Genomic DNA, 26655 nt, shown 5'->3' on the forward strand with positions numbered 1-26655 from the left:
AAGTCAACTGAATTAGTAGTCATATTTAATTTGATAGAGCATATTCAGACAGGATGAAGAGAATCATTTTATCTCCAGTTCTATTACAATGTCTCTGTATGTATCTGCAACTCCTTTTCTTCTTGTTTTATTTAGCTTAAAGGGTAATTATCAGAATTCAAAGTATTTGTAATATGATTTTTAAACAAAGCAACAGATTTTAAAGATGTATTTATTTATTTATTTTATTTTATTTTGGAAAGGCAGATATACAGTGAGACAAAGACACAGAGAGAAAGATCTTTTAGCTGCTGGTTGACTTTCTAACTAGCCGCAATGGCTGGAGCTGAGTTGATCCGAAGCCAGCAGTCAGGAGCTTTTTCTAGGTCTCCCATGTGAGTGCAGGGTCCTGATGCTTTGGACCATCCTCTACTGCCTTCCCATGCTACAAGCAGGGACCCGGATGGGAAGTTGAGAAGCCAGGACATAAACTGGTGCCCATATGGGATCCTGGCAGATGCAAGGCAAGGATTTAGCCAGTAGGTTCTTCTCTGGGCCAAAATTTTTAAAAGATTATTTAAGAACAGACATATTACACGGTTGATTAGATTTTGTGGATGCTCACATCCAGTACTGGAGTATCTGCTGCAGGTCCTGGATGTGTTCTCAATTTCAGCATGTACCCTGAAAGGCCACATATGATGGTTTATGTACTTGGGTCTTATGCATGACTGGGATTGAGTATCTGGTTCCTGGCTTTGCCTGACCCAGCTTTGAATGCATTTTTCCTCTGAAATTCAGGGGCAAAAACCCTTGAGGATATATTCCAGTCCAGTCTGTATATTCTAGGAAAGCATGAACTCAGTAGCCAAGTTGCCTAAATGGCCCATCACACCCCTACATGTGGTCTGTGACGACTAAACAGTGGATGCCTTCAGGTAGAGGCTGCATCAGAAACATCTCTAGGTGTGAGCTCAGTGAATGCCTTGGGATCCAGGATCTTCCAAAGAAATGGTTGGGCATTGTTTTTTTTTTCTTCTTTCTTCAGGTATTTTGTTTGGTGTGATATGTACCTCCATGGCTGTGACTGCATCCCTGATGGGGAGTGTTGTGCAGGTAAGGAAAAAGGGAAAAGGATATCATTGATGTTATAGCAACTTTCTTCCTACTCTGTTTTCTGATGATGATTAGTGCTTGACATGCCGATCTCCACAAGTACCATAAGTAATATAAATAATGTAAAACAATGTAAAATTTCCACCAAATTATTTTCACAGGCGAGAGCTATTAAAATGAATAACACACAGCGATAACATACACTGTAATAATTTGGAAACATTTTAAAATCTGGATCATAGCATGTATGAATCTGAAATAGGAGTAATAATAACAATCATAATAGTAAAAGCAATAAGAGCACTTATTTTATTCTAGATGCAAATGTATGTGTATTACCATATTGAGGTTTCAGAAGTTCTCTAAAAGACATTATAATGAAGGTATTTTAATTCTATAGGTAATCATAGAAGAATGAAAATGCATTCTAGTCCACAGAGCATGTCAATTGCAGAGCCATATTTATTAACTAAATCTTTTGAACTACATATGCCAATGTCCCAAATTGTCCAACTCGCAAAACAGTATCGTATATGCAAATCATCAGATTCTGGTTCAACTATCTTGATCACTTATGGATCTAATACAAAATTAAGCAATAGTGATTGAATTGTAGCTACTGAGTTTTGAATGCTTTCTAATTCACTAAGGGGTTTACCTTTGTTGATTTTTTCAACAACTAATTTCATTAGTTTCATACTTTCCATGTTGATATTCTAGTATCACATGAAAATTTACTTGTCTAAATAGGATAATTTGTGGGGGCTAGATTCCAAGTATTTTATCTAATAAGCCAGGCACAAATTGCTTTATTCCAGCTACATAATAATCTCTAAGATTTGAAGCTCTTATATTTCTGGACATCCTATTTACACAGCAAGGATTCGGTTAGTGTAGCTTCTCTTTAGTGACCTTCAGCACGTTTAGGAGGTTTATTATGTTTTTTTTCCCATTTATGGAACTTACACTTCCAAGTTGTCTCTGGTTATCCTCAGTGCCACTGTTTCGTCTTCTGTGTTAAAATCAGCATTTACTCTTGAGTATTTTCTCTTATCCAATCCAGTGTCATATTCAATTTAGTGATAATTGAAATTATTGCATTATCTCTTTTCAGATATCTGTACATGTCAGGCCCCTTTGGAATTGATGTGTGCAGGGCCTGGGACAGACTAAGGCTCCAGCACAGGCTGGTGGGACCCACAGGCTGGTACTTGGAGAGAGGAGGGCATTGTGAGGGAGGTGCTCATCTGCTTGTACTAGATGAGGAAACCGGGCCCACTTTCTTTGGTATTTAAAACATGTACCACACAGTTAATACAGTTTAGGAGATGCTAATAAGCAGGATATAAAAACACTGATACTCTGTTTCCTAGGAGAAACGTTTGTCTCTAAGGAGGTACACTCACTTTTGTGAATATATCTGTTTTTGACAGGCACAGACAACCAACTGTAGCTCCCCATTTAATTTTCAAATGGATTAGCAATATATTTTCTTTTTTTAATTGATTACATTGCATTAGTGATATTAAGTTTAATGAAATTACATTCACATTCAGGTTGGACATGTGGGAGAAAGAGGAAAAAAAAAACCAAGTCCCATTATATTTGAGAGATAGATCCAGGAATCATTTTATGTTACCAAACTCATCCCATGTTCACAGAATGTTTTCATGGATGGCACAGGAGATGAGGGACAATCCTAAACTCTGAAGAGGCCTTCTCAGAGTTTTAAGTTAGGATTTGACAAAGTGAAATCCAGAGAATCTCTTAAATCTCCAAGAAAGAAAATTTTGTGTGTCAAAGATGCCTTTAATCACTTACCTTTATCTTGTCAAAGGTGTGTTGGACCTATTGACTTCCCTGAAGATTAACCAGGAAAAAAAATTGTAACAGTACAATTTAACATCAATCAGGACAAAGGAATTTTAATACAGCTAGAAAGAACCTCAGGGACCCTTGGTGCTATGTCTTTATTTTTTATATAGTAGAAGTAAAAATCTCTGAATAGAGGTATTAATAACAGTACATTATCTGAATACTACTACTGAGTGGCAGGGTCATAATTACACATTCAGATTCTGGATACTAACTAGTAAATGACTCTTTTAAACTTCTTTCATCATATGGAAAAGAAGAAAGCCATCAGATTTCCACGATGTAGACTTTGTTTTCTAAAGATTGATTTTAGGAGACAAAGTGCAAGTTTTGGAGACAAGAAAACATGGATTTATATCACAATTTCTCACTTTCTAAATAGAAATAAGTGTCTAATATAATTTGTCAGCCTTACAGTCTCATCTATGGGTCTCATTTAATTTTAGCTAGCACATCGTAATTGTGAGAATTAAATGAAATCTTTTGTCTGTAGTTCCTGAATAGCTCTGCCCCACTGATAGTGTCTGACCAATATGAAACATGTCAGACCTTTATAGTATTCCAACATTAGTTCCTTGGTGTGAAAGGCCTAGAACAGCATTGATGAGAGTACACAGGACTCCATGAGAGTAGGTTTGTGTTTGTAGTACACTCACACACACACATGCTTACTAGCGTGCATGTCAGTGCGTTTGTTCTTTCAATACACTTGCAAGTCCAGGAGCCAGGCCTGATGTTTACAGCAAATTAGTTTGATGAATGTCCCTAATTCACTGCACTCAAAAAATTTATAAACTGAGAAATATGGAAATGCATTGATAAGACGTAATATGGGACATAATATGGGAGAAAGAAAAACAAGATATGAAGTGTCTAGTGACTTCTCTAAAATGCCTTAACTTAGTGCTTCAATATTCTGTTAGTAGGGGTTGGTGGAATGAGTAAGGAGACAGTGAAAAACACAATTATTATGAAAATGACAGAATTGTTCAAACCATAGTAGAACAATTCATTAGCCATTTGCATATAAATAATAAGTTATACTTGAGTTACATTATACAAAAGTTTGTGACAGAAAAAGAAAATAAGTCAGTGAGTTTCAGATTGAGAAAAAGATGTTTCAACAAATTGAAGTCAAATTACCTTTGTTTCAGTGCACATATTCACACACCACACACACATACACACACATGACATGGACTGCAAGAGTTCACAGAAAATAAAATTTAAAAAATTTTATGTCACAGACCTTTAAATTCATAAATAATTTTTTTCAAAATGTGCATGAACTTTATGAAGGCTACTACCTAAGTTCATTCCAAGTCAAAGAGAGTGGCGATACCAAGCAGGTCATGGGTACAGTGGAGAAAAAAGATTTTATTTGTTGTGTTTTGTCTTACAGGCTGCCCTCAGCATCCTTGGTATGTGTGGCGGACCAATGCTGGGTTTGTTCTCTCTGGGCCTCATGTTCCCTTTTGTGAACTGGAAGGTAAGCTTCTCACACACGTCTCCATTCTCAGCTAACACTAGGCTGCAGCTGTCATTTTCCTTCTCCGGATCCTGTTGTGGAAAGGCTACATGTCTTTGCCAGGAAATGAATGCTATTTCATTTGTCAGGAAAAGAATCCAAAACAGAATTAAACAGGACCTTAGCCCTCTAATCTATGACTTCAGTGTGTAATTTTTGCAACATACAACAAGCAATTGAAATAGTGGTCATGAACACCCCTATGCCATGGAACCAGGTTGGCTCTGTATAGCTTAAATTTAGCTATCACTGGCCCACAAAATAATTACACAAAAAGATACTGAATTCAGAAATAGTTTAGATAAAGCACAATTTTAAAAGCATAAATAGAAACACGTAAATTTAATTTTTCTATATTATTTTGACACACAAAATTATAATTAAGTATATTAAGGAGTTGATTTATACATAGGAGTTTTTGAAAGTATTACAATCTTTGTTTTTACTCAGGAAAATCGATTTGTTTTCAGATAAAGGCTAGTAAAGAATATAAATTTGAGTCACTGCTTCCCTTGTCATTTACCAGGCTTTGAATACTATGCATACAATCTCTGATCCTTGCTAAACACAATTTCCTGTGCAACTACCATCACTCATCCAGGGTTGACCCTCTAACTGAAATCTGTATGCCCTTTGGCTGGTAGGCTAGGGGTCAACAAACTGTAGATCTCAAATCAGAACTAGCTGGCTTCTGGTTTTGGGCACAGGCTACAAATCCAAAAATGCATTGGTCATTTTTAAATAGTTGGAAAAAAATAAAAAACATAATCTTTCATGACACATGAATACCATTTCAAATTCAAATTCAAATTCCAGTGCTCACTAATACAGTTTTACTGAAACAACTCCAGACTCTTGTTTGGGTATTGTCCGGAGTTATTTTTAAGCAACAGTAACAGGGTGATGGTGACAGAGTTTACAAAGCCAAAACTATTTACTATCTGACTGTTCACAACAAAAGTTTGCAGACCTTTAGTCTCGACCAAGGCCCAGGCATTTGAGTCACACACATTACTTTACATTCCTGAACAATAATGGAGAAAATGTTCTGGACATTCTATCAAAGACTCTTTTTTCTATGTACACAGAGAAGACAATAAGTTGCTTTTCTTATCAAAATGACTTAGCCATTTAGCAGAGACCAAAAGCATGAAATGCTCTTTTCCAGTAATTCAGGCTGCTCTGTCTGCTTTACAGGAGGAATGATGTACTACTTTCTTACTGTTTGTAAAGAAGCATTACGATGGAATGAGAAAAAAAATACAGTTTCTGATATATAAATTCAAATGGAAAACTCCAAAACTTAGGAGTCAGGGATTCTGCCAGAATCATTTGAGAAGAGACTTGGGAGTAAAAATTCCTTTGCAATAGCTGCATATGAAAAATGATCAAAAAAAAAAAAGAAAAATGATCACATTGTCTCTATTATATAGTTTCTTTTACTTCTGAAATTCTTCTGTTGGGAACTGAGATTTCAAAAGCTTTCTAAGTAATGAGTAGAAGAGAGAAAGGGGAGAAAAGAAATTCTTGAAAAATAAATAAAATGATCACTGAAAATTTTCAAAGTCTTCATTTCAGAAACAAGTTACTCCTAAATAAAGGAACACTGTGCAAGTTGAAATGATGGCAACTGAGCTCAGTCCAATTCATGCAGACAATATTGTGGTGGAAATTCAGAATCTCATAAGCATAAGGGCACCATCTCATTATTCTCTCAAAAGTCAGCTTTATCAAATCTCTCACTAATGTTTGCCTTCTTTGATCAAGGGTGCCCTAGGCGGTCTTCTTACTGGAATCACCTTGTCATTTTGGGTGACCATAGGGGCCTTTGTTTACCCTGCACCAGCCTCTAAGACCTGGCCCTTGCATTTATCAACAGAACAGTGTGATCATTCAAATACGACAACAACAACACCTCCAGTAACAGTAACCAGGTATGCTAATTTAAAAGTTGGTGCTAAGCTTCAGAGAGTTGAACTATTAGAGGCAGGTGATATCTTTAGGAGTGTGCCTGAAGAAACAGACCTTGCTTTCCTGTGAGAATCACTCTGGGTAACTCCCACCCTGGAGTGCCACCCAGGGCTCCAGATTTCTGCAAGTATTCATGCCTTTGTGTTTGGATGTTTAAAATGAATTCAGTAGAAGAGTTGTTTGGAGGCATGTGCAAAGCAGAAAAAAAAAACTGTACAGAGCTGTAAATGTGTGGGAGGCACAAGGGAATAATTCCTTTAGAAGAATGGAGAATCTGAGCTAAACAGGTTTGTGAACAATGAACAGAATAATTATAGATACTGTGAATCAACAGCTCTGCTGTGAACTGGCTTTGAAATCAAGTACAGAAATATAGATTTTAACAAAGGAGTCCATTTCTTTTCTGTTTCTGACAAGTATAACATTGTAAAATTTCTAGTGTGGGAAGAAAATTATAGAATTTCAAATGTGGCTTTGGAGTGTTCTTTTTTTACTACTTGTGTCGAGTGGCACTTTGTGCACATATAGTTAAATGTATATATTTAGATATTATGCATATTTATATTTGCATGCATATATAATTGTACTACATTTACAAATGTCTTCTTCACGTTCTCATTGAGTTTGGGGAAAAGTCTAGCAGATGCATGGTTTGTTGGCTTTGTATTCAGAGAAGCATCTTAGTTTGGGACAGACCCAATCTGATACTCATTAACACTTCCCTGCACTGGCACATTTCCTTTGGGTTCTTCCTTCTAAAATTTGCTAGTATTTATCTATTTATAGTGTTCAGTCTGTTATACTGTCTCTTTCATTCCATCTGTACTTATTATCTTCAGTTTTTGGAATGCTAAACCTGACTGCCATATCTTTACTACCAATCTCTCCTTAAAATAGTGGTATTTGTCATTTTGGGATAAATTGGCTTGAGGAGAGTATAAAGCACAATTGGTTTATTATTGATTATTTTGAGGAGGAAAAAGAACTGAATGAAGAAAATTGAGCTTTGGGGTTTTGAGAGGTGCTAGGCCCTCGAGCAGGACTTGAGCAGTAACTGTGGGTCATAACCTAGGATGATGTGCAAACAGTGATGTGCGTTGTTGTTCCTTACAGACCTATGCTAGCTGACACCTGGTACTCACTCTCGTACCTTTACTTCAGTGCAGTTGGCTGGCTGGCATGCATTCTTGCTGGAATAATAATCAGCTTCATCACAGGTTGGCTTTACACATTTCTGTCTTGGGAAGCTAAGAAATTATGAGCTAGTAAATGCATCTTGGTTTGATTTTAAATGTACTGCAAAGAACGTTCTTCCTAGAAATATCTATCTCACTAAGCTGACATGCGAAAACATTCATCTGATTATTATATATCTGGTTATATATATATATGTGAACTGTATATACATGCACATATAGTATCAGTTAAAATAAAAAATAAATGTTTTAACATATGATCCTCATATGAAAAATTCTTTGTTGCAGAATAGTGCATAAGAAATGTCAAATATTAGCTGTGGTCTTTCCTCCCTTCATCTCAGTAAAAGGGTGATATTTTTCTCATTACTTCGCATCTTAAAGGACCCTTCTTTGCTAATGTGTTAAAAACCACCTATGATTGGTGATGATACTGTGGAAAACCAGAGAGAATGAGAAAGAATAAGCCCACAATGCTCTTATTCTTCTGCCTATTTGGAGCACCTGTGTGAATTGAATAGACTACTAAGCTACTCTGTTTTTCTACTTTAGTTACATACCCCTAGCATGTATGGTCAACATGCTTACCATCACAGAATATGAATGACATTTCTGGTTAATTGAAAACACAATGCGCAACCTCCAGTGTTTTACTATTCTGGACATTCTGTAACTAGTCACTCATTTACATCTCAGAGCATCTTAGATGTGGTAATGAATAGGAGACATCTTGTCTAGCCTTAGTATGTAATGCAAAAATTCCCTAAAATTTTATGTAAATGATTTTCAGTGGAAAGTTGTTCCTTTTATTTAGATTTCCCATCAGTATTCTGATAACTGTGGACATCTCCTTGGTGCTAATGGAAAACAATTACAGATATCAGTCAAATTTTCTATCATCACTTAGTAGAGAGCCAATGTTTAGACTGCTTGATTCCAATGTATTATGTGCATACTACATACTATGACTTGCTAGCCCATGTATTTTCCAGATGTGCATCAGAATTGACATATTCTTGTGTTAATGTTTTATTTGGGTTTAAACTTCTTTGCCAACCTCTGTATGAACAATTGTGTTTGCATCACTGAGTTTTCTTTTCCTCCAAATATCACAGTCTCAGTGAATTTCTTTAAAGTGTCAAGGTCTATTACAGTGTCATTATACCACAAAGCTCCAGAAAAAATATTGAACCTAGTCACCAGATGGTTTTTTCTTTTAGTGACTGCCTAAATTAAGGTCCCAGTGCTAACCTGAGATCACAAATCTGGTGACTAAAGGACTTTCAAAAATCTTTTATCATACTTATTAGCAGTTTTTTTTTTTTAAACATTGAAATGCGTTTGCAGGATAAAGTAGGGGAAGGCAGAGAGAGGCCTTGTGTGATCCAGTGCTCCTTGTGTCATATTTTATTTTAATCTTGCTTGGTATTAACAAGTTATAAATTCAATTGTGATTCTTCCAGATAATCAAGCAGCTCAAACATTTGCTCTTTGTGTTACAACACACGTTGACAAATAAAAATGTGCTATGTAGATTAAAGTCAGTTGATAGCATTAATCATTCTCTGTGTTGCTGATAAAACATAACCTTGGCCGAGGATATCCTTTCAATTGTTCACTGGTGAAATTCAAATTTCATTGGGCCTCTGAACTTTATTCTTTTTTGTTTATCTTTTTCAGCCATGTGTAATAAAGCATCATTATCTAAATTAATAACACATATCACTGTTGATTTGTCAAGTGGCTGGAACATTTTGTTTTAACAATAATATTTACAGACTTATTAATCTTTGTTTTCCAGAGGAGAGTGATTTCTGCTCATTGAGTCTTGCCACATTTTTCGCTCTCTGATACTGGCCGTAGATCTCAAATGCAAAGATTTTAGTTTTCCTTGCATTACTTTCGTTACTCTTGATTTTCTTGAATTTTTTGGCTCAATAAACCAAAAGCAAAATCTGACCTGTCCTCCTTCCACTTGTTTTTGTGAATAAAGTTTTTTTTTTAGAAATACAGTATACCCTTTCATTTTCTGTGGCCTATGCCTGATTGTACCACACAAAGTTGGAATTGAGCAGTTGCAACCAAATTCCTAATATATAGTTATTATATAATCATTATTAAGAAAAAAATCAACTATTGAGGATACAAAAGATAACATCTTGCCAGGGAAATTTATTATTTTATTTTCTATATTTTCAAAATTGTACAGTGATATATGATGATATGATTGCTTGTCTGTATTCCAATTTTCAACTTACTGCCATTTTGATACCTAATTATGACTATCCTCACTCAGTTTCTCTCTCCAGAGCTTCTCTCTGGTAATACATTCACATGTTCTGTCTGTTTGTCTCTCTCTTTCTCTCTCACACACACATACTTTTCCCTTTGTTGAAACACCATGGATATTCTATTTTATCCCCCAATTTTTGTAGCACTCTATTTAATGCTTTCTGCTTCTTTCCTTGCTTTCTTGACTTGCAACACAGGTTGCTGTCTTATGGGCAATACTTTTGTATAGTTTCTGGGAGCTTATGCCTCACACAAAGATGCTGAGCCAAATAAGAAGCAAAGGATAGACTCCAGTTGTACTCCATTCATACTCTCATTACCATGGCAAAACTGCTTCCACTCAAAGGAAAGGAAACCTTCATTGAAAATTGTAGTAAAACTAGTGACATTTTGTTTTTAAGCCTAAGCCTTTCTTTTTAAGAAAAACTCATTCATCTGTAGAAAACAATGCCATCTTTAGATTCTTCTGTCTCCTTTATTATGCCCTTTGTCCTGTGGTTTCTTCGCAAATCTGGTTTCAGTGAGGCTTGTCAATAGGTCAAAAATGTCCAATATCCGAGGCTATGCTCATGAAAGAAACTACAAAACACTACTGAGAGAAAATACAAAGTTTCCAGTTTGAGTTTTGCTTTTAGTTTGAATCCTCCTACTTAGGAAAGCTGAAGTCTTATACCTTGACTTGTGTTCCACTATTTTTCAAAGGTCTTCATTTTCCCAATGGGAAATGAAATCTAAATCCATATTCCTGTTCACCAATCTCATCTTATGCCTTAACCCACATCTTTAGAATCACAGTCACCCTTAGATTGAAGTTTGGAGCTTTACAACTCTTCCTCCACCACCCACAGTGCTGCAATTAGAGCGGAGTTGTGCAGATTACAAGGTCACATATGCTTGTTTTCTTGCTCCATCATTCACTAGATCTTAGTAAAGATTTCCATCCTCTATGGATTGAACAATACCTACATTATTAGAAACATTTAGGAAAAGGCACCTACTAAGTAGAAGGTGCTCCGTGTTTGAAAAATACTTATAGTTAATGGTAGTAAAATGCTATTTGGTTGAATTTTTATTGATATGAAGATGGGTAATACAATATCAAGAATTAATCTGGAATTTTAGGAATCTGTACAAGCACACACACACACACACACACACATGCTCACACCTCTAGAAAGATATTTGAATAAAAGCTTTTGAACAAGCACAGTGTGTGGCACACAGGGAGAACTACACCATTATATCTAAGTACTAATTTACATTGCCTTCTACAGACTCTTACACTGAAACTGAACTGGCTACCAAACTGAAGGCTATCCCTGGGAGCATTGGGTATTAATGCAGAGCTGACATGGCTACAATATCTGTAAAGATTTTTGTAGGAGGAAGACTAACAGCTTTAAATTTGTGATGTGGATATTGATGCTACTGTTTTTCCACAGCATGATTTAAACAAATGGGACATTAACCAAATATGCTTCAAGGATAGGAAAGGGGGCCCAGAACAATGAATCATTAGCTAAATCCTCACATTGCATGTGCCGGAATTCCATATGGGCACTGGTTCATGTTCCGGCTGCTTGGCTTTCCCTCCAGCTCCTTGCTTGTGGCCCGGGGAAAGAGTAGAGGATGGGTCAAAGTCTTGGGATCCTGCACTTGCAGGGGATACCTAAAAGAAGCTCCTGGCTTCTGTCTTCAGATTATCTCAGCTCTGGTTTGGAGGCCATTTGGGGAGTGAACCTGTAGACAGAAGACTTTTCTGTCTCTCCTTCTCCATGTAAATCTGCATTTCCAGTAAAAATAAGTAAATCATAAAATATAATAATAAAATGAAAGATAAAATGAAAGGTAGGTGTGAGGAAAGTGGAAAGTAAATACGGGAATGTGATAGTGCTGCTTATCCAGGATGTTAAGGGACAAGAGAAAATAAATAATAAAATATTTTTTCAATTTTACAAAGTATTAATTTAGAAATTTTCTGACATAGCTCTGGATTTGGATAAAATAAATGAGCCTTCTTAAACAAGGTTGTTATCAATTACTGTTATCCTTTTTTATCCTTCAAAGAGTATTAGTAATTTTAATATTATTTAAATTTGTTTATCTTGTCTTTGTTTAACTCTATAGCAATGAGTTTGTCTAAAATGGCAATTAATGGATGTTTAAAAATTAACCTCTGTCCCTTTAGGAGTTAAGTATTTTCTGCTTATTAAAGTTGTTTTTCACCCAAATACTGAGAAATAATTTACTTATTGAGGTTACAACACATAAATCTTTAAATGAAGTGTGCAACTAACTAATCCAGCTTTCCCTTTCTTAATAGGTCCCCAAAAAGGCAAGGATATACAACCACAGTTAATTAGACCAGTTTGCAATTTATTTTGCTTCTGGTCTGAGAAATACAAGAGGCTATGTTGGTGTGGAGTTCAGCATGACAGTGAGACACAACATGTGAGTTAATGTTTGAGTTTCTGAAAGCTATGTGTTGGCCTGAGATTCTTGTTTTGCCTATTTAATCCACTTGCAAAGTTGGACCTGTGGAGGGAAAGCAATGGATTTTAGAACCTGAAATTGATTTTTAACTTGAGTTACTTTAGTTGATTATCTCTTAAAAACATAAATGGGTTGATAGATAAACATGTCTGCAAGCTGAGCTACTTATAGGTATTCAATTTCCAAAGTTCCTTCTAATTCCAGTGAGGGTGAATAATAGGAAGAGTACAAACCTGGACAACAGAAAAAGACTCAAATACAGGGCACAAAATCATACGGTGGTTATAAGCACGGGCTTTAGAGAGAGCTTAAGGTTAAATCACAGTTCTGTTTTCCTTCCTTTTGGTAAGTTATTTAATGTCTGTAGGCTTCAGATTTCTTATCAGAGAACCTAAGTATGGGATTAAGCATAGTATTACAGGCATAACATCTCAAGCTCCATGGAATTTGAATTAAAAATAAGCTTTACTAGGGATAGTGGTTGATAGCTGGAGAGACAAAAGGTATATGGAACATTCTCAGACCCTGATGCCCAGTGTGTCGGATAGTGCTCAGGACACCGTCCAAGTACTATTAGCTCATTAGCCAAAGTCCACCAGGGGCAGCAAGTGATTAGTCAAATGTTATCAAACTACTGATTGAACTCCTCCTCTCCTCTCCTGTCCTCTCTCCTCTCCTCTCCTCTCCTCTCCTCTCTTCTCCTTTCATCTTTGATTGAAATAATCAAATTTGTTCCAGAGGAGCCTGGGGTTGCCACTCTTCAAAGAGACTGTGACTGCCTAGGGATGGATTTTAATGGAAGGACTCAAAGGGAAGTTGTAAAGGAAAATAAAGCTACATGGGTCGGCCTTTGCAATAGGAATTATGGCATTTGACGGTGGTAGGACCTTTGGGAGGAGCCTGTCATTAAGTTTGCATCTTAACATGTTAATTTGCAGCAGAGTTTTCTTTCTTATGTTTTTAGTTTTATTTTAAGATTATTTTCACTCATGTGATAATAAACATTTTATCTTTTTAGGGCTCTAACAGAAGAACTCCTAATCTATAGCATATTAGATATTTCTGAGTTGCCAATTGCTCTCTTTCTTAGGAAAACATCATGATAGCAAGTACAAGAGGTCTTGAAAATGTCCACAGTGAATATACACTATGAGGAATTATGATTGACTTCATTTTTATTCCCAAATAAGCTTATCTTTAGTTTTAGTTTTACATGAAATTTTAAAGTTAACTTGTATGTGATGTGGAGCTGTCCTTCACATTACAATCTAGGAAATCATCACTTTTGCAGGAGTTCAGAAGGGATGGCATTAAGAGCAGCATCTTGCGTCAGGGTTGTTTGTAATGTCCGTTGGAAGGGGAAAGCTAAGGATAGTGAAGTCCAACAAAACAGTCTTACTAACACACATTTTTCATTTTATTCAGGAGAACGTTGAGAGTGGCAGTGACTGGAAACAAGGGGTTGAATCTGCTTTACAGAATGGACTCAGTGGAGACAGCGTGGCTCATGTTCCAGGATACGATCCAAAGGACAAAAGTTACAACAATATGGCATTTGAGAAAGTTACTCATTTCTAGGATGATGCATGTGAGCCTGCAAGTGCAGGCACACAACACTCCACATTCTTCTGGGCTGTTGGTAGCAGACATGTGTAACAATCAGTTGTAGAAGAGAGATTTATGAGGGTTATTTATACTTATTTATGGCTTCAAATCATGTTCGTCAGTATATTGCTCGGATGACCCCAAATTTCACATTAGATAAAATAATTAGGTCTTAAGGGCAGTGGCAATTTTCTTCTTCAGTAAGTATATATTAGAACATCATAGTGAAGAAATGTCTGTTTTCTTCTTGCCTGATTAAACTTCACATGGTGGTGGTGGCGGGGTTGGGGGGAGGAGATGTTGTTTTATAACGATAAAAATACCTTGAAGTTTATATGCAGAATGGGGAAGGGAAATCTTTTATATTAATGTTTCCCTGTCACTGCTGATGAAAGACAGCAGTCACATCCACTTCCAACTTCATGCCTCACACGTATGCGGGCACATTTCATACTGTTACCCTACAACTGCAACTGGAGCAAGTAACTGCTATGAGCACCACCACCCCACAACTATTATCTTTACATCTCCTACCGGCTATTTCTGCTTCTAAAGATGCCATGATAAAGCTTAAATATTAAACTGTTGAGCACAGGAAAGATTGGGTCTGGTTAGTATGAGCAACCATAAATAAAAAGTGATCCTATTGTTTGTCCATACAATACTTTTTCCTTTCTATCTCCTTACAGCTAAAAAGGAACTGGGTACAACAAAAAGGCTGGAGCCTCTTTTTAAGGCGAGGTAAAGTGGGAAATCAATGTCCCATAGAAAAAATGCGAGAAAAGCATTGTGTAAAAAAACAATGCAAATGGTTTAGGAGACTGGAAAAGATTTCATGGACCTCTGGTTCGAAACACGTGGTCCATGGAGCTTATATATTCTACCCATTAGGTCAAACATGTAAACTCAGCAAAATTAAGCTACAATGACAAATACAAGAATTTTTAATGGCTTAACTCGACAGCATGTTTTAAAGGTCTAGGGAACTAAATATTCAAACCGAAGGTGAGATGACAAACCGGGAGTTTTCTGGAAAAATTGAAGAAATATGTTCTGTAAAGATTAGTGCCACTAGGCCCCTATCAGGAAACAAACTAAAGCCTTACAATCAGGTGTAGCAGCATAAATATCAGATATTGATTATGGTAGGGAGCCAACTGCAGGACCTAGAAATGGCATATCATAAAAGTAGGGAAAAAATGTTCTAAGCAGGAAGGGAGAGTGCTCCTAAGGTTATCTTATTAAAAATGAACTAGAAGTAGAAAGTGTTAAAAACACAAGAGGTAGATACTAGTATTTATTATCAGAAAGAAACCAATAAAACAGCCTGAAACAAACAAACTGGGCTTTGCAAACTTAGCTGGGGGCTTTCTCTCTCTCTGTCTCTCTCTCTCACTCTCTCTCTCTTTCTTTCTCTTGCCCTCCCCCCTCCCTCCCTCCCCTGTCATGGTTGGAAGAGGGAGACAGAGAGATGAAAGATTTGGATTACTGTCTAAAAAGAGAGATGAGAAAAATAGCATTTGGGAAGGTAGACTAAAATAAAAATGCCATTTTGTGGAAAATACCTGAAAATGACGAAATAAAATTTCTGGAAATGTTTTCTGAGGTCCAAAAACGGGTACGGATTGGGCGCCCCCTCTAATGAAGCTCTTGGTCTAAGAATATGCAAACTGGGAGTTGGAAATGGTTTTCTCAATATTTTGGCAGATAGGGTGCTATATTTAGATATACATGCATTATACATAAAAATATACATTTAAAAGTATATTCATAAGAACATATATTGAAAGCTGGTCCAAATTTCATTGGTAATACTTAATAACTCATGATAGAGAAGGGAAGACCAACAACACAATGGGAATTAAAATCAGCCAGAAAGCAGTACATGCTTGCTCTATCTATCTTCTTGTATATGGAATTAAATTTGAAAACTAATAATAATTATGATTATAAGATTATTTTCTTTCTCTAGCTGTGTCACCTTAGCTACCTGAAGATGAAACATAAAGCAAAGCAAAATGATGTAATGGAAAAAACCATTATAAAATTATGTTTTAATGCTTAAATATAAGTGTATGTGCATATAGCATGTATGTATATATATATATGATTTAAATTGACTTCAGTATTATGAACCTTCCCTTCAAATTACATGAAAACAAAATATACCATACAGTCTCCAAATTTACTCACATATTATTCTAAAGTCATTTTAGAAGGCCATGATTTGTCCTAAACAGAGTTCTTTGAGGTCTGAGTTCTACTGGAATTGTTACTAAAGGCACTAAATGTCACACAATGGGAAGACACTGTTATCATTACTCTTCTGTTAGTTCAAAAATAATTCTGACTTCTTTTGCATGTTGAAATCATTGATATTAAAAGACAATATTTGAAGAGTTTTAAGAGATATAGCTAGAGTCCTCTTTCATTCTTCTTAATAGAACAAACATACAAAAATGTAAGGCCTCAGATAAAGGAAAGTACACAAAAATACATCTTTCACCACAATATTTATTGTGCAGTATGTAAAAGAAGACTGAGTAGTGCAGAGTCAATTGATTCAGCTGAAGTATTGCTCACCTATCTTCACCTTTCCCTAGAAATGTCACCTGGGAGTTGTGCCAAGCCCACTGATGTAATAAAAGTCCCATCCATGAAAATAGATTAGGTGTGTGGATGTGGTCGGCCTTGTGGTAGAGTGGATCGAGCCACTCTGGTGCTTGTTTTGAGTCCTGGCTGCTCCATTTTTGATCTAATTCTCTGTTTATATCACTTAAAAACATTGGAAGATGTCCCAAGCACTTGGGCCCCTACACTCAAGTAGGAGAAATGGAGGGAAGCTCCTGGCTGCTGGCCTCAGACTGGCACAGCGATGGTCCTTACAGCCATTTGGAGAACCAGCAAATGGAATATCTCTCTCTCCCCCTCTTTCTTTGTATACATCTGCCCTTAAGTAAGTAAACAAGTAAGTAAGTAAGTAAGTAAGTAAATCTTCCAAAAACAAAAGGTTTGAATCTATTTCCACAGGACCAGAGATGTTCTCAACAAATGGGGCTATGAATAATGAATTCCTAGGATAGCCCCAAGTGTGTTAAATTGAATGTTGGTCTACATGCCTTATAAACACAATCACAGGTACTACTTAGAATAGAACAGAGTTACTCTAACATCTGTTTTACCTATTTTGATAACATTATTTTAATGAATTCTATACTCCTTGACAACCATTTCAAGCAAAATTATAGCTTGTTGATTGAGCTTGGGATGGGGTTCAAGGGCCTAGGTTCATTCACAGGTTCTAAAAAAAAATTGTCCTAAAAAAATTGAGGCAAGACTTTTTAAATTTCACTCACCAAACAAATGATGTTCCTAAGTCACGGGGTTATTGTGGAGAGCTAAAACCATATAAGTGTTCAGAATGGTGCCCAGCAAATACGCAAAACTCATGATTGAACGATTGTATAACATATATGATAAAAATCGTATTCATCTTGCCTAACATTGTTTTACTGTTTCTTTTCAGGATTTTCAACACACTAGGTTAGAACATGTATTACTGCTTTAAACATAACGTATAAGTGAAAGGTCATATTATTTCTAAATTGTAGTATTTTAATGCCAGCATTAAATACATTATTGTGCAGAGAATATCTTATTTACAGATCCTCAATTATTGAAAAAAGAAAGAGAAAACCACTATCATAAAGATGAACAAGCTTGTTACTGAAAAATGAAATATTCATGTCTGATTTATTTGTACAAAATGTAAAGTTGTAAATTTGATAATTAAACAGTATTCTGTTTATTACTGAAAGCACACTTTCAAATAATTGTGAGTGTTTAAATAAAAACAGATGTGATGAGACTTCCTTTGATTAAACCATTTGCTAGTATGAATGTATTTATTAAGTTGATGGGACTATATTATTTCATTCTAAATATAAAAATATAAGCAGCATACCAGGGAATTTTTCAAGCTACATTTAAAAGATAATATTATTGAAATATTTTATGATATTACTACATTAGTCAGAAAATGCTACAACGTCAAAATAAAAGGAGGGATTTCCTTTTTAAAAATTGTGTATATTTCCTAACTTTCTGTTGTTAATTTTGTTTTATGGTTTTTCATTGAAGTGACTGTATAGTAACTGTATGTTAGAGACTATAACATCCAGATATGAACATACAAGACAGTATGCATCTCTACTTTCAAATCAAAGATGGATTCCCAATGAAACTTTTAAATATACCTTGACAACAGGATGCTGGACTTTCTGCCATTGTCCATAGCTACAATATCAGGACATAATAAAATAGCAGGATGACGGACTTACAACTGCTTATGAAGGACTATACTATTGTAATAACATAGAGGAAAACAGTGGGGGGGAGAGGATTTGAGAGGTGGCAAGGGAAATTCCAGAGCATATGGAATTGTATCATAAAATAAAAATTTAAAAATTTAGTTGTTTTGGCATACATAAATATATATTTAGACATCTCATGCTTAATTGCAATATTTTCAAGCAGCTAGTATTATTGGGAAAGAAACCATTTTTATTCAGGCTAATCTTATTTTATAACCCATTTTCAAACAACTAAAATGTATTTAAGATTGACAATAGTGGGTCTGGCCTGATAGCCTAGTGGCTAGAATCTTCACCTTGCATGTGCCAGGATCCCATGTGGGGGCCAGTTCTAATCCCAGCAGTCCTGCTTCCCATCCAGCTCCCTGCTTGTGGCCTGGGAAATCAGTGGAGGACAGCCCAGAAGCTTGGGACCGCGCACCTATGTGAGAGACTCAGAAGAGGCTCCTGACCCCTGTTTTCCGATCATCTCAGCTCCAATCAGTTCAGCTCCTACCTTTGTGGCCCCTTGGGAAACAGTGAATCAGCAGACAAGAGATCTTTCTCTGTGTCTCTACTCTCCGTACATCTGACTTTTCAATAAAAATAAATAAATCTTAACAACAAGAACTTTTAAGAGGGCTTATCAATAGGCACTATCTCAAAAAATGATTCAGGTTTTCTCAATAGAGCATAGATGCTTTAAATTAGCTTTACTATTTTATGACAGCATGGAAAAACACTTCATGTGAACAATGCGCACTGTACACATTAAATATTAACAGATAAATCATAGAGAGTCAAACATTAATGTTTACAATCATCTGACTAGATATATGTTTGTGACTTAATCCTTTAAGAGGGAAAGTAGTTGGACTTTGCTTCTTCTGGCCATTCATACAATGTCTTAAAAATTACAAAACCCTAGTAAGTGTTTCCTAATTAAAAATAATAATTATTATTTCTGATCATGTTCTAAGGCCATAGAACATACAATCTTAAAAAAACACAATTTTTTTTTTTTAAGATTTTATTATTATTGGAAAGCCGGATATACAGAGAGGAGGAGAAACAGAGAGGAAGATCTTCCATCCAATGATTCACTCCCCAAGTGAGCCACAACGGGCCAGTGTGTGCCAAACCGATGCGGGGACCAGGAACCTCTTCCAGGTCTCCCACGCGGGTGCAGGGTCCCAAAGCTTTGGGCCGTCCTCTCCTGCTTTCCCAGGCCACAAGCAGGGAGCTGGGTGGGAAGTGGAGCTGCCGGGATTAGAACCGGCGCCCATATGGGATCCCGGGGCTTTCAAGGCGAGGACTTTAGCCGCTAGGCCACGCCGCCGGGCCCAACACAATTGTTTAAGGGCATATTCATCTGCAACACTGAAACTATGATTGCCATCAATATCTAAGATTAGGGGCTCATGCCAATGGTGTAACAAGTTAAATATTCAATTCCATTAAGGCTGTTCCACTTTCAATCCAGCTGCCTGCTAATGGCCTGGGTGAGCAGCAGAGGCTGGCTCCGGTGTTTGGGCTCCTGCACCCATGTTGAGACTTGGAAGAAGCTCAAGGCTCCTGGATTCAGATCATCCCAGCTCTGTGTATTAAAGTTGTTCGGACAAGGAAGCAGCAGATAGAAGATCTCTCTGGCTTTCCCTGCTTCTCCCTCTTTGTAACTTTGCCTTTGAAATAAAAAAATACCTTTACTAAAAATCTTAAAATATTTATATAGATCAAGTGGAAAGAGAAAAAGAAGAAATGTAAGTTAAAATATGAAATAATCTACAGATTATTTTTCATTCAGAAAGAAGACAGAGTGTGTGTCAGCAGATAAGCATAGTAGAAATTTTTTTCTGGTTTGGAAGTTCCTTAATTTTCTTTCACCATTCCAAAACATTGTTTCATATTATCTCTGCCATCAGAAGCTTCCAAACACCCAAACTCTCTCTTCTCACTTAGGGAAATTAATCAAGTGGAGTATACTAAACAATAATTGCTAGAAATACTTGACTCATACTTGTTAGAATATATAATCAGTTTCACTGCAAGAGTTCTTCCGTTGGTACTGAGTTGTGTGGACAGTAACAAAACAAAAGGTTACTTGAGTTCTAGTGGGACTAACTGTTCACATGACAATACTTTTGTATGTGTGTTATTTAAACAGGTCTGATTAACTTTTGTCAAATAATAACTGACAACATTTTGCTTTCTGGAAAACAGAACAGAGACATTGCCTTTTCCACAGAGAATTAAATTGAGGAAGAAAACTATAATTGAGGAAGTCAATGCAGGTTTATCCTGAAAACTTGCACCTTTTACCTGCTTAGAAAAACACATCCAGCAACATTCAGACAGGTCACTAACTAGTGCAATCAACAATCTCAATCTGGATCAACTATAGGAAAAATATTGTACTGACACGATAAAAAAGAAGTGCTATGATGATGTTTGTAAGTTTCCTCTCACTGAGGATAGGCATTGATGGTATCACAGCTTGAATTTGGTGCCAATCATGATTTTCTTATCAATCTGTTCTTTATAAAGATACCACAACGTAGATGTGGTTAGGATGCAGTGGCTGTATCATTCACATGCTCTAGAAAAACATCTATCAAGTGTGGTCATGAATATGCTTTTTAAAAACATAAACCCAGACACAAAGTTAAAATAAAAATAACATCTCCACTGCAAAGACATAGTTCTGGTTAGCAGGAAACTGAGTTGAACGGTGATCAAAACGTACTTCATTCCAAACAAAAAAGCCTGCAAAAACTTTCCCACCACAAAGTGAAAGTGTTAGACCATTCTTGAAAAGTTCTTTTCTCAACTCCTAAGAATACTAGGAATGAGAAAAGATGCTATTTGACTTGCTCATGAAATAGAGAATCATCTCTGAAACCATTAAAACACTACGATGAGGAAGAGGAGTGTGAAATAGAAATAGCTGATGATCAGAGCAGGACTGAATTACACATATCTTCCGGAAACCTAGTGTTCACCAACTTCTACAACAAAGTATAGCAGTAATTTGAGTTCACAGGCACACACCCTCAGAGAGACATCTATATATACATAAACACATCCTGGACCATGTTTGCCTATCCACAATCTGCTAAGTAAGTCTTCAGGTAACCTGAGTTTTCAAAGTGAGCATCAAATTAAAAACAATGTGCAAGTTGGTAATGTCTTACTGATTGTTGGGTATAATGTCTCTGTCCCTTCCATGCCCCACCAACCCCTGCTTGGAACCCATTACATTTGTAAAGAAATTCTTGTCCCGAGGAATATTCATGGTAATTGATGGAGCCATCATAAAAGTGAAAAAAGTGTTATGTGTGACAGAAATATTACTACCCTCTCATAAACTAATCAAGTTTCTTCTTCCATTTCTTAGCAGAAAGCACGATTGAGACAGATGTGATATTCCACGTGCATAATTACATTCAAACGCCTTGACATAGCAATGCTCTTCTAAGAATAGCAGACAAAACTTTCTTAGAGTGAGACAAAAACTTGTACGAATAATTATTTCCTCATAGACCTAAAGATGAGCAATGTTCCTACCCTTACATACTCAACAAATCCAAATTTAATATTTATAAGAGAAGCATAATTAAGCTTAACATGCAAATTACAGAAAAAAACCCATAATGTCCAATATTTTAGTGAAAAAAGTTTCCTGTTTATTTCTTTGTACAATAGATTGTGCTACGACTGGTTTTGGAAGAATGTGCAGCATTTAGAAGTAGTATCTCATGCAGTCATTCAGCAAGAGTTTGTCTGAAAGTTCGTGCACAGGCTAAGACAATTTCAAACTACTTCAGCTACAGTCTAGAGCATTTTTCCACACACTTGAGCTTTGAACAACTTGCTAAGGCAGACTGCATGCACGCATATATTAGTCATTTGCTTGAAAAGACAAGCTAGTATATGAAAATATATAAGCAGCATTCATGTAGTTTTAAGTTCCTGAGAAAATAGCATGTGCTATAAATTCTTGAGAAATAATTTGCATTCATATGTAAACCATGATATAAAATAGTTCTCTAAAGCAGAGTGATCTGAAACTGACAAATTATGAAGCGCTGTCAATATTTTCCTGTCAATCAAGGCATAGCTAAGTTCTCCTGCAATGTCTCACCAAAGAAACATTTCAGGTAACATTTTGTTTCTCTGTTTTTCATATTAATTTCAAAAATATCAGAAAATACATTTTCTACATCAGTGTATAACTTTTAATAAAATATCTTCTTATTTTTCTTATGAAGCAACATGATTTTAAAACCTTATTGGACAATGTAAAAAGGATCCTCAAGGACACAGTTTCATGATCACTATTTGCTCAACTGTAAGATGCATGTTTTTTCTTCGTGTCCGTAATGAAAGCTCATTAGAACTCTGTAATGTGGTTATCAGAATTAGTTCCTGCAGTCTGAAGGAGAAAGTGCATTTTTCAAGGGCTTGGAGGCCAGTTTGGAGTCTGTTTTCTCTGCTCAGAAACAAAAGGCAAACAGGAAAGTGGCCATTCTTTACAAAAGAAACGATGAATGAACTACAATCTATTCAGCTTTAGAATTATAAAATGGTTTCCTAGGAAAGATGTTTTATAACTTTGTTATAAGGAAACATTAGCATATATTTCAAGTTGCTTTATTATTATTGTATTAATCTGATACCTTAAATTTGGAAGCAACTGTACTTTGCTTAACTGGGCATAAAGTAATAATCATATGTATGTGTATTTTTTGAGTATTTGTGACTCTTCCAGACAAACTTGGATTTCCTTGTTTTACAAAAAGAGTTGTCTTTAATTCTACCACATTTTCCTCTACTCGGCACTTGGTTCCTATCCTGCCCCCAAAGCTTATGCCTCCTCTGAACATTCTTTAGTTTAGCACCACATCATTCCTGCTTCGAAGGCTGTTAACGTTGAAATGGGGGACTTCTACAACAACAACAAAAAAGCACAATTACAATTTCTACAAATATTTCCACGTTCTTTCTAAAGGATTCGTAAAAATAAACCAAATCAATCTATCAATTAAATCATAACAGAAAACTTTGTTCAGTGATGAAAAAATAAAACACAAAATTGCATTATCTTACAAACAAGTTTCATGCATTGTTTTCATCAGCTTAAGAGTAAGAGTGCACATTTCTGTGAAAGCCTAACTGGTGCTGAGCTTTCCTGAATAGAGATATCATGATAGCAAAGGGTTTATTTGGTGTCAGAGCTACAGAAACTGTAACTTGCATTACGTACTGCCAAGGTGCAAAGGTACAAGGGAATTCAATATATTTACAGCATTTCAAGGTAACATTCTGAGACAGCTATAAGAAAATACAGCATTAAGGATTTCCTATTACAGCGTTCTTTAGTAAAGTATGAAGAGTTGTGTTCTAAGTAATACAAGAATAACCATTCATGTTGTAAAAATCTGTGACTGTATTGACATTAGTACAAAAAAATGTGCAGTGCAACTGGTTCTGCCAGTGAGTACCTGGACTTAGATGTAGCCAATGCAATAGAAAATTATGTCAGTGAATGGTATACATTTTGGAATTTTAGATTTTTTTTGGTTTCACTACTAAAGGAGATATGAAAGTTTCTGACTGCATAGTGAACATAGAGCAGCATAATTTTGCTGTGGCACAGACTCATGATCTCAGGCCAGAGGGACAGGGAGTTCTGGAAGCAAAGGCAAAAATCAACTTCAGTCATTTCCTGCAAGCATCTCAACTCAAACAGAGGTACTAAAGTCAGATTAGCATGTGAGCTAAGATCACATGATAATTTGTTGTGCCTAATTTGTGAACATTAACTTAGAAATCTGTCTCTAGAAACCCCACCATCACCCTTTTGATTCTGCTGCAGGTAACAGAAGGCAAAGGTCTCCACACACACGACTCCCTGAGGCTGCTTCTGGGAATTACATCCTAGCTTCCTGAAATGTAAATCTAACCATAGCTTGCCTTCATGAAACATCTATTTCTTTTTTAGAAACCAGGATATTCCCTAACCCAGAACCAGCTGTCACACATTTCCAAGAAGCATATTACAATATGTTTTGCCAGGTATGCCTTTCCACTAGACTGCATTTAGAATTTGAAGTCATCATCATTCCTTCACAGTCATGGTAACACCTCTACTGGGTAACAGATATCAACTAAGGCCATTCATGGTGAACAGGCTGACCACTTTTTCTCCGTTCTTGTTGTAAGTGTTCCAGTTCAGCCTCATACATCATCTCTTGGACTAAGTATTTCTCTCGTCGTATTCGTTCACGGAGGCCCTTTGGCACATCTGGAATCAGGTATGCGATGAATGATTTAATTCCAAATACAAGGTGCTGCAAATTTAAGAGTGGAAAGCGCAATTTTTAAAGATCCCAAAATACTAATTATGTAAGATTGAACAGTCATAGAAAATGACCAAGCATATGACTTATATACCATATAGAATATTAACACTCTAAAAACTATGTTGATAATTTGTATCACACAAATATTTGGAGCAAATAATTGCTCTTTGTACTGAAAAAATGTTGATATTACTTTAAAGATACTGTATGAATGATTTCTAAATGTGTATGTGTAAAATTTATAATGTAATACTATTATGACATACATATTTATACACAGATGAGAAAGATGGTATTTAAGGAAAATTCATGACCAGTAGATCATAACGCACACTCTGTAAGCCTCACAGTGTACAATCATCTAGAAGAATCTTGATAGTAATAAAGATAGTATTATTTTTGGAAAAGAGTGCATTTTACTCCTAGTACATTTTAGAGATAATTGCATATAGGGAAAGGAAGATTATAAGAACCTTTTCACTGAGTATTCTATATTTTTCTCTTAAAAAAATAACATTTTCCCCTAGTCATAGCAGAGAAAGTCACATTTTCCCACATAGAAACAGTCAGCTAAGATTAAATATTTTATATTTACAGAAATATATAAGAATGTGCCACAGGCAAATAGAAACAAAATTTAAAAATATTTATTTTGATTTAAATTGGTAAAGACAAATGTGGTTCAAGTCTTATATAATGATTATCATAAAATGTATAAACTGCTCCTTCTAGATTAATACTCAAAGATGGCTCAACATTAATAAGCTTACAAATATTATGATACATTTTTAATCTAAAGAATATATTTAATTTGAGGAAAAAGTATTTTCATTAAAATTCAGTAAAACATTGATGTTCACACGAATTCTGCGCTGGTAGCCCTTACCCTGAAACTATGTAAAATTTAAAAAAAATAGCATTTCAATAGATCAGCAAAAATCAAGCAAATTGCATTGTGAAGTATAAAACATGATTCACTGTAGCAACAAAAATCTTAACAAAGTTTATACAAATTGAAGGATATCAGCAAGCAAAATTATGCTTTAAAATACTAATTAAATGGGATATTAATGTTTTGAATAAGTTTAGTTTCCTAATGTAATCGAACAGTTTTTGCAAATAATAAGAAATGTTGTGGCATCTACAAAGGGAATTCCAATTGAACTTTTTTCATTATGAATGAAGAAAACTTAAATATTCTAAAACTGATATAAAAATTAATAAATCCAAGTAATTGAACAGTGATTTTCAAGGAAGAGAAGCATATTTTGAATGTGTTTTACTTTGTCAGATGAGGATTATTGTAAAGTCAATGCATTTTAAAAAGTGTGATATTAAACTGAGAAACACACAAATGGAATAATACATCAGAATATAGAGATCCGAGCTAAATTCTCAAATATGTAAGAAGTTATAATATTGTAGGAGTGAAGTCAAAAATCAGTGGAGGATAAAATGAATTATTTATTAAATATCATTATAAAACTAACCAACTATATGCAGAAATGAGTTTTCCACTCATAGTATAAAATACTTTCTAATACTTTAAAACTACAGCAAAGGTAAAATTATAGAACTACTTATTGAAAAGATAGTAGTCATAAAATTTCAGATGAGAAAAATTTCCTAAATAGCCTATCCCAAATCAGCACAAACTGGAAGGGAAAAACAATAGTGAGGTAAAGTACACTAAAATAAAACATTATTTGCTTATAACCAAAACTAGCAGGTAATACACAAAATTATATATGCGCTATGTTCATAACTGGCAAAGGACTAATATATAAAATATATTAGGAAACATCAGAATTTGCTAACAAACAGGGAGTGTAACAAAAATGATCTGTGGTTATATATTCACACAAAAATTTGGTTTCTAATACTGA

General features: G+C 35.5%; 2 protein-coding genes and 1 long non-coding RNA gene across 4 annotated transcripts in view; 1 reads left to right on the forward strand and 2 right to left on the reverse strand.

Moving 5' to 3' along the window:
• The window catches only part of SLC5A12 (solute carrier family 5 member 12), a 41589-nt gene extending 26732 nt beyond the window's left edge, over positions 1 to 14857 (forward strand). Inside the window, exons 10-15 of one of the 2 annotated variants that reach the window (XM_058663248.1) lie at positions 1028 to 1095; positions 4373 to 4459; positions 6266 to 6432; positions 7583 to 7686; positions 12281 to 12408; positions 12655 to 12764. In XM_058663248.1, the coding sequence (XP_058519231.1) occupies positions 1028 to 1095; positions 4373 to 4459; positions 6266 to 6432; positions 7583 to 7686; positions 12281 to 12408; positions 12655 to 12657 (557 nt within the window). In that variant the 3' untranslated portion in view covers positions 12658 to 12764. Of the gene's footprint in view, positions 1 to 1027; positions 1096 to 4372; positions 4460 to 6265; positions 6433 to 7582; positions 7687 to 12280; positions 12409 to 12654; positions 12765 to 13875 lie in introns of those variants that run through there. The other variant, XM_058663247.1, reaches the window with a different exon arrangement.
• LOC131480182 (uncharacterized) lies at positions 12313 to 23449 on the reverse strand. Its single transcript, XR_009245306.1, has 2 exons — positions 23225 to 23449; positions 12313 to 12492 (listed from the first exon to the last, which is right to left on the reverse strand). It is a non-coding gene; the product is annotated as an uncharacterized LOC131480182 (long non-coding RNA).
• Positions 23450 to 24465: 1016 nt separating this feature from the next.
• ANO3 (anoctamin 3) overlaps positions 24466 to 26655 on the reverse strand; it is a 166121-nt gene continuing 163931 nt past the window's right edge. The window contains exon 25 of the mRNA XM_004585446.4: positions 24466 to 24757. Within this exon, the coding sequence (XP_004585503.2) occupies positions 24575 to 24757 (183 nt within the window). The 3' untranslated portion in view covers positions 24466 to 24574. The remainder of the gene's footprint in view (positions 24758 to 26655) is intronic.

The sequence above is a fragment of the Ochotona princeps genome, chromosome 4 (genome assembly GCF_030435755.1).
Source record: "Ochotona princeps isolate mOchPri1 chromosome 4, mOchPri1.hap1, whole genome shotgun sequence".
Classification (NCBI taxonomy): Eukaryota; Metazoa; Chordata; class Mammalia; order Lagomorpha; family Ochotonidae; genus Ochotona; species Ochotona princeps.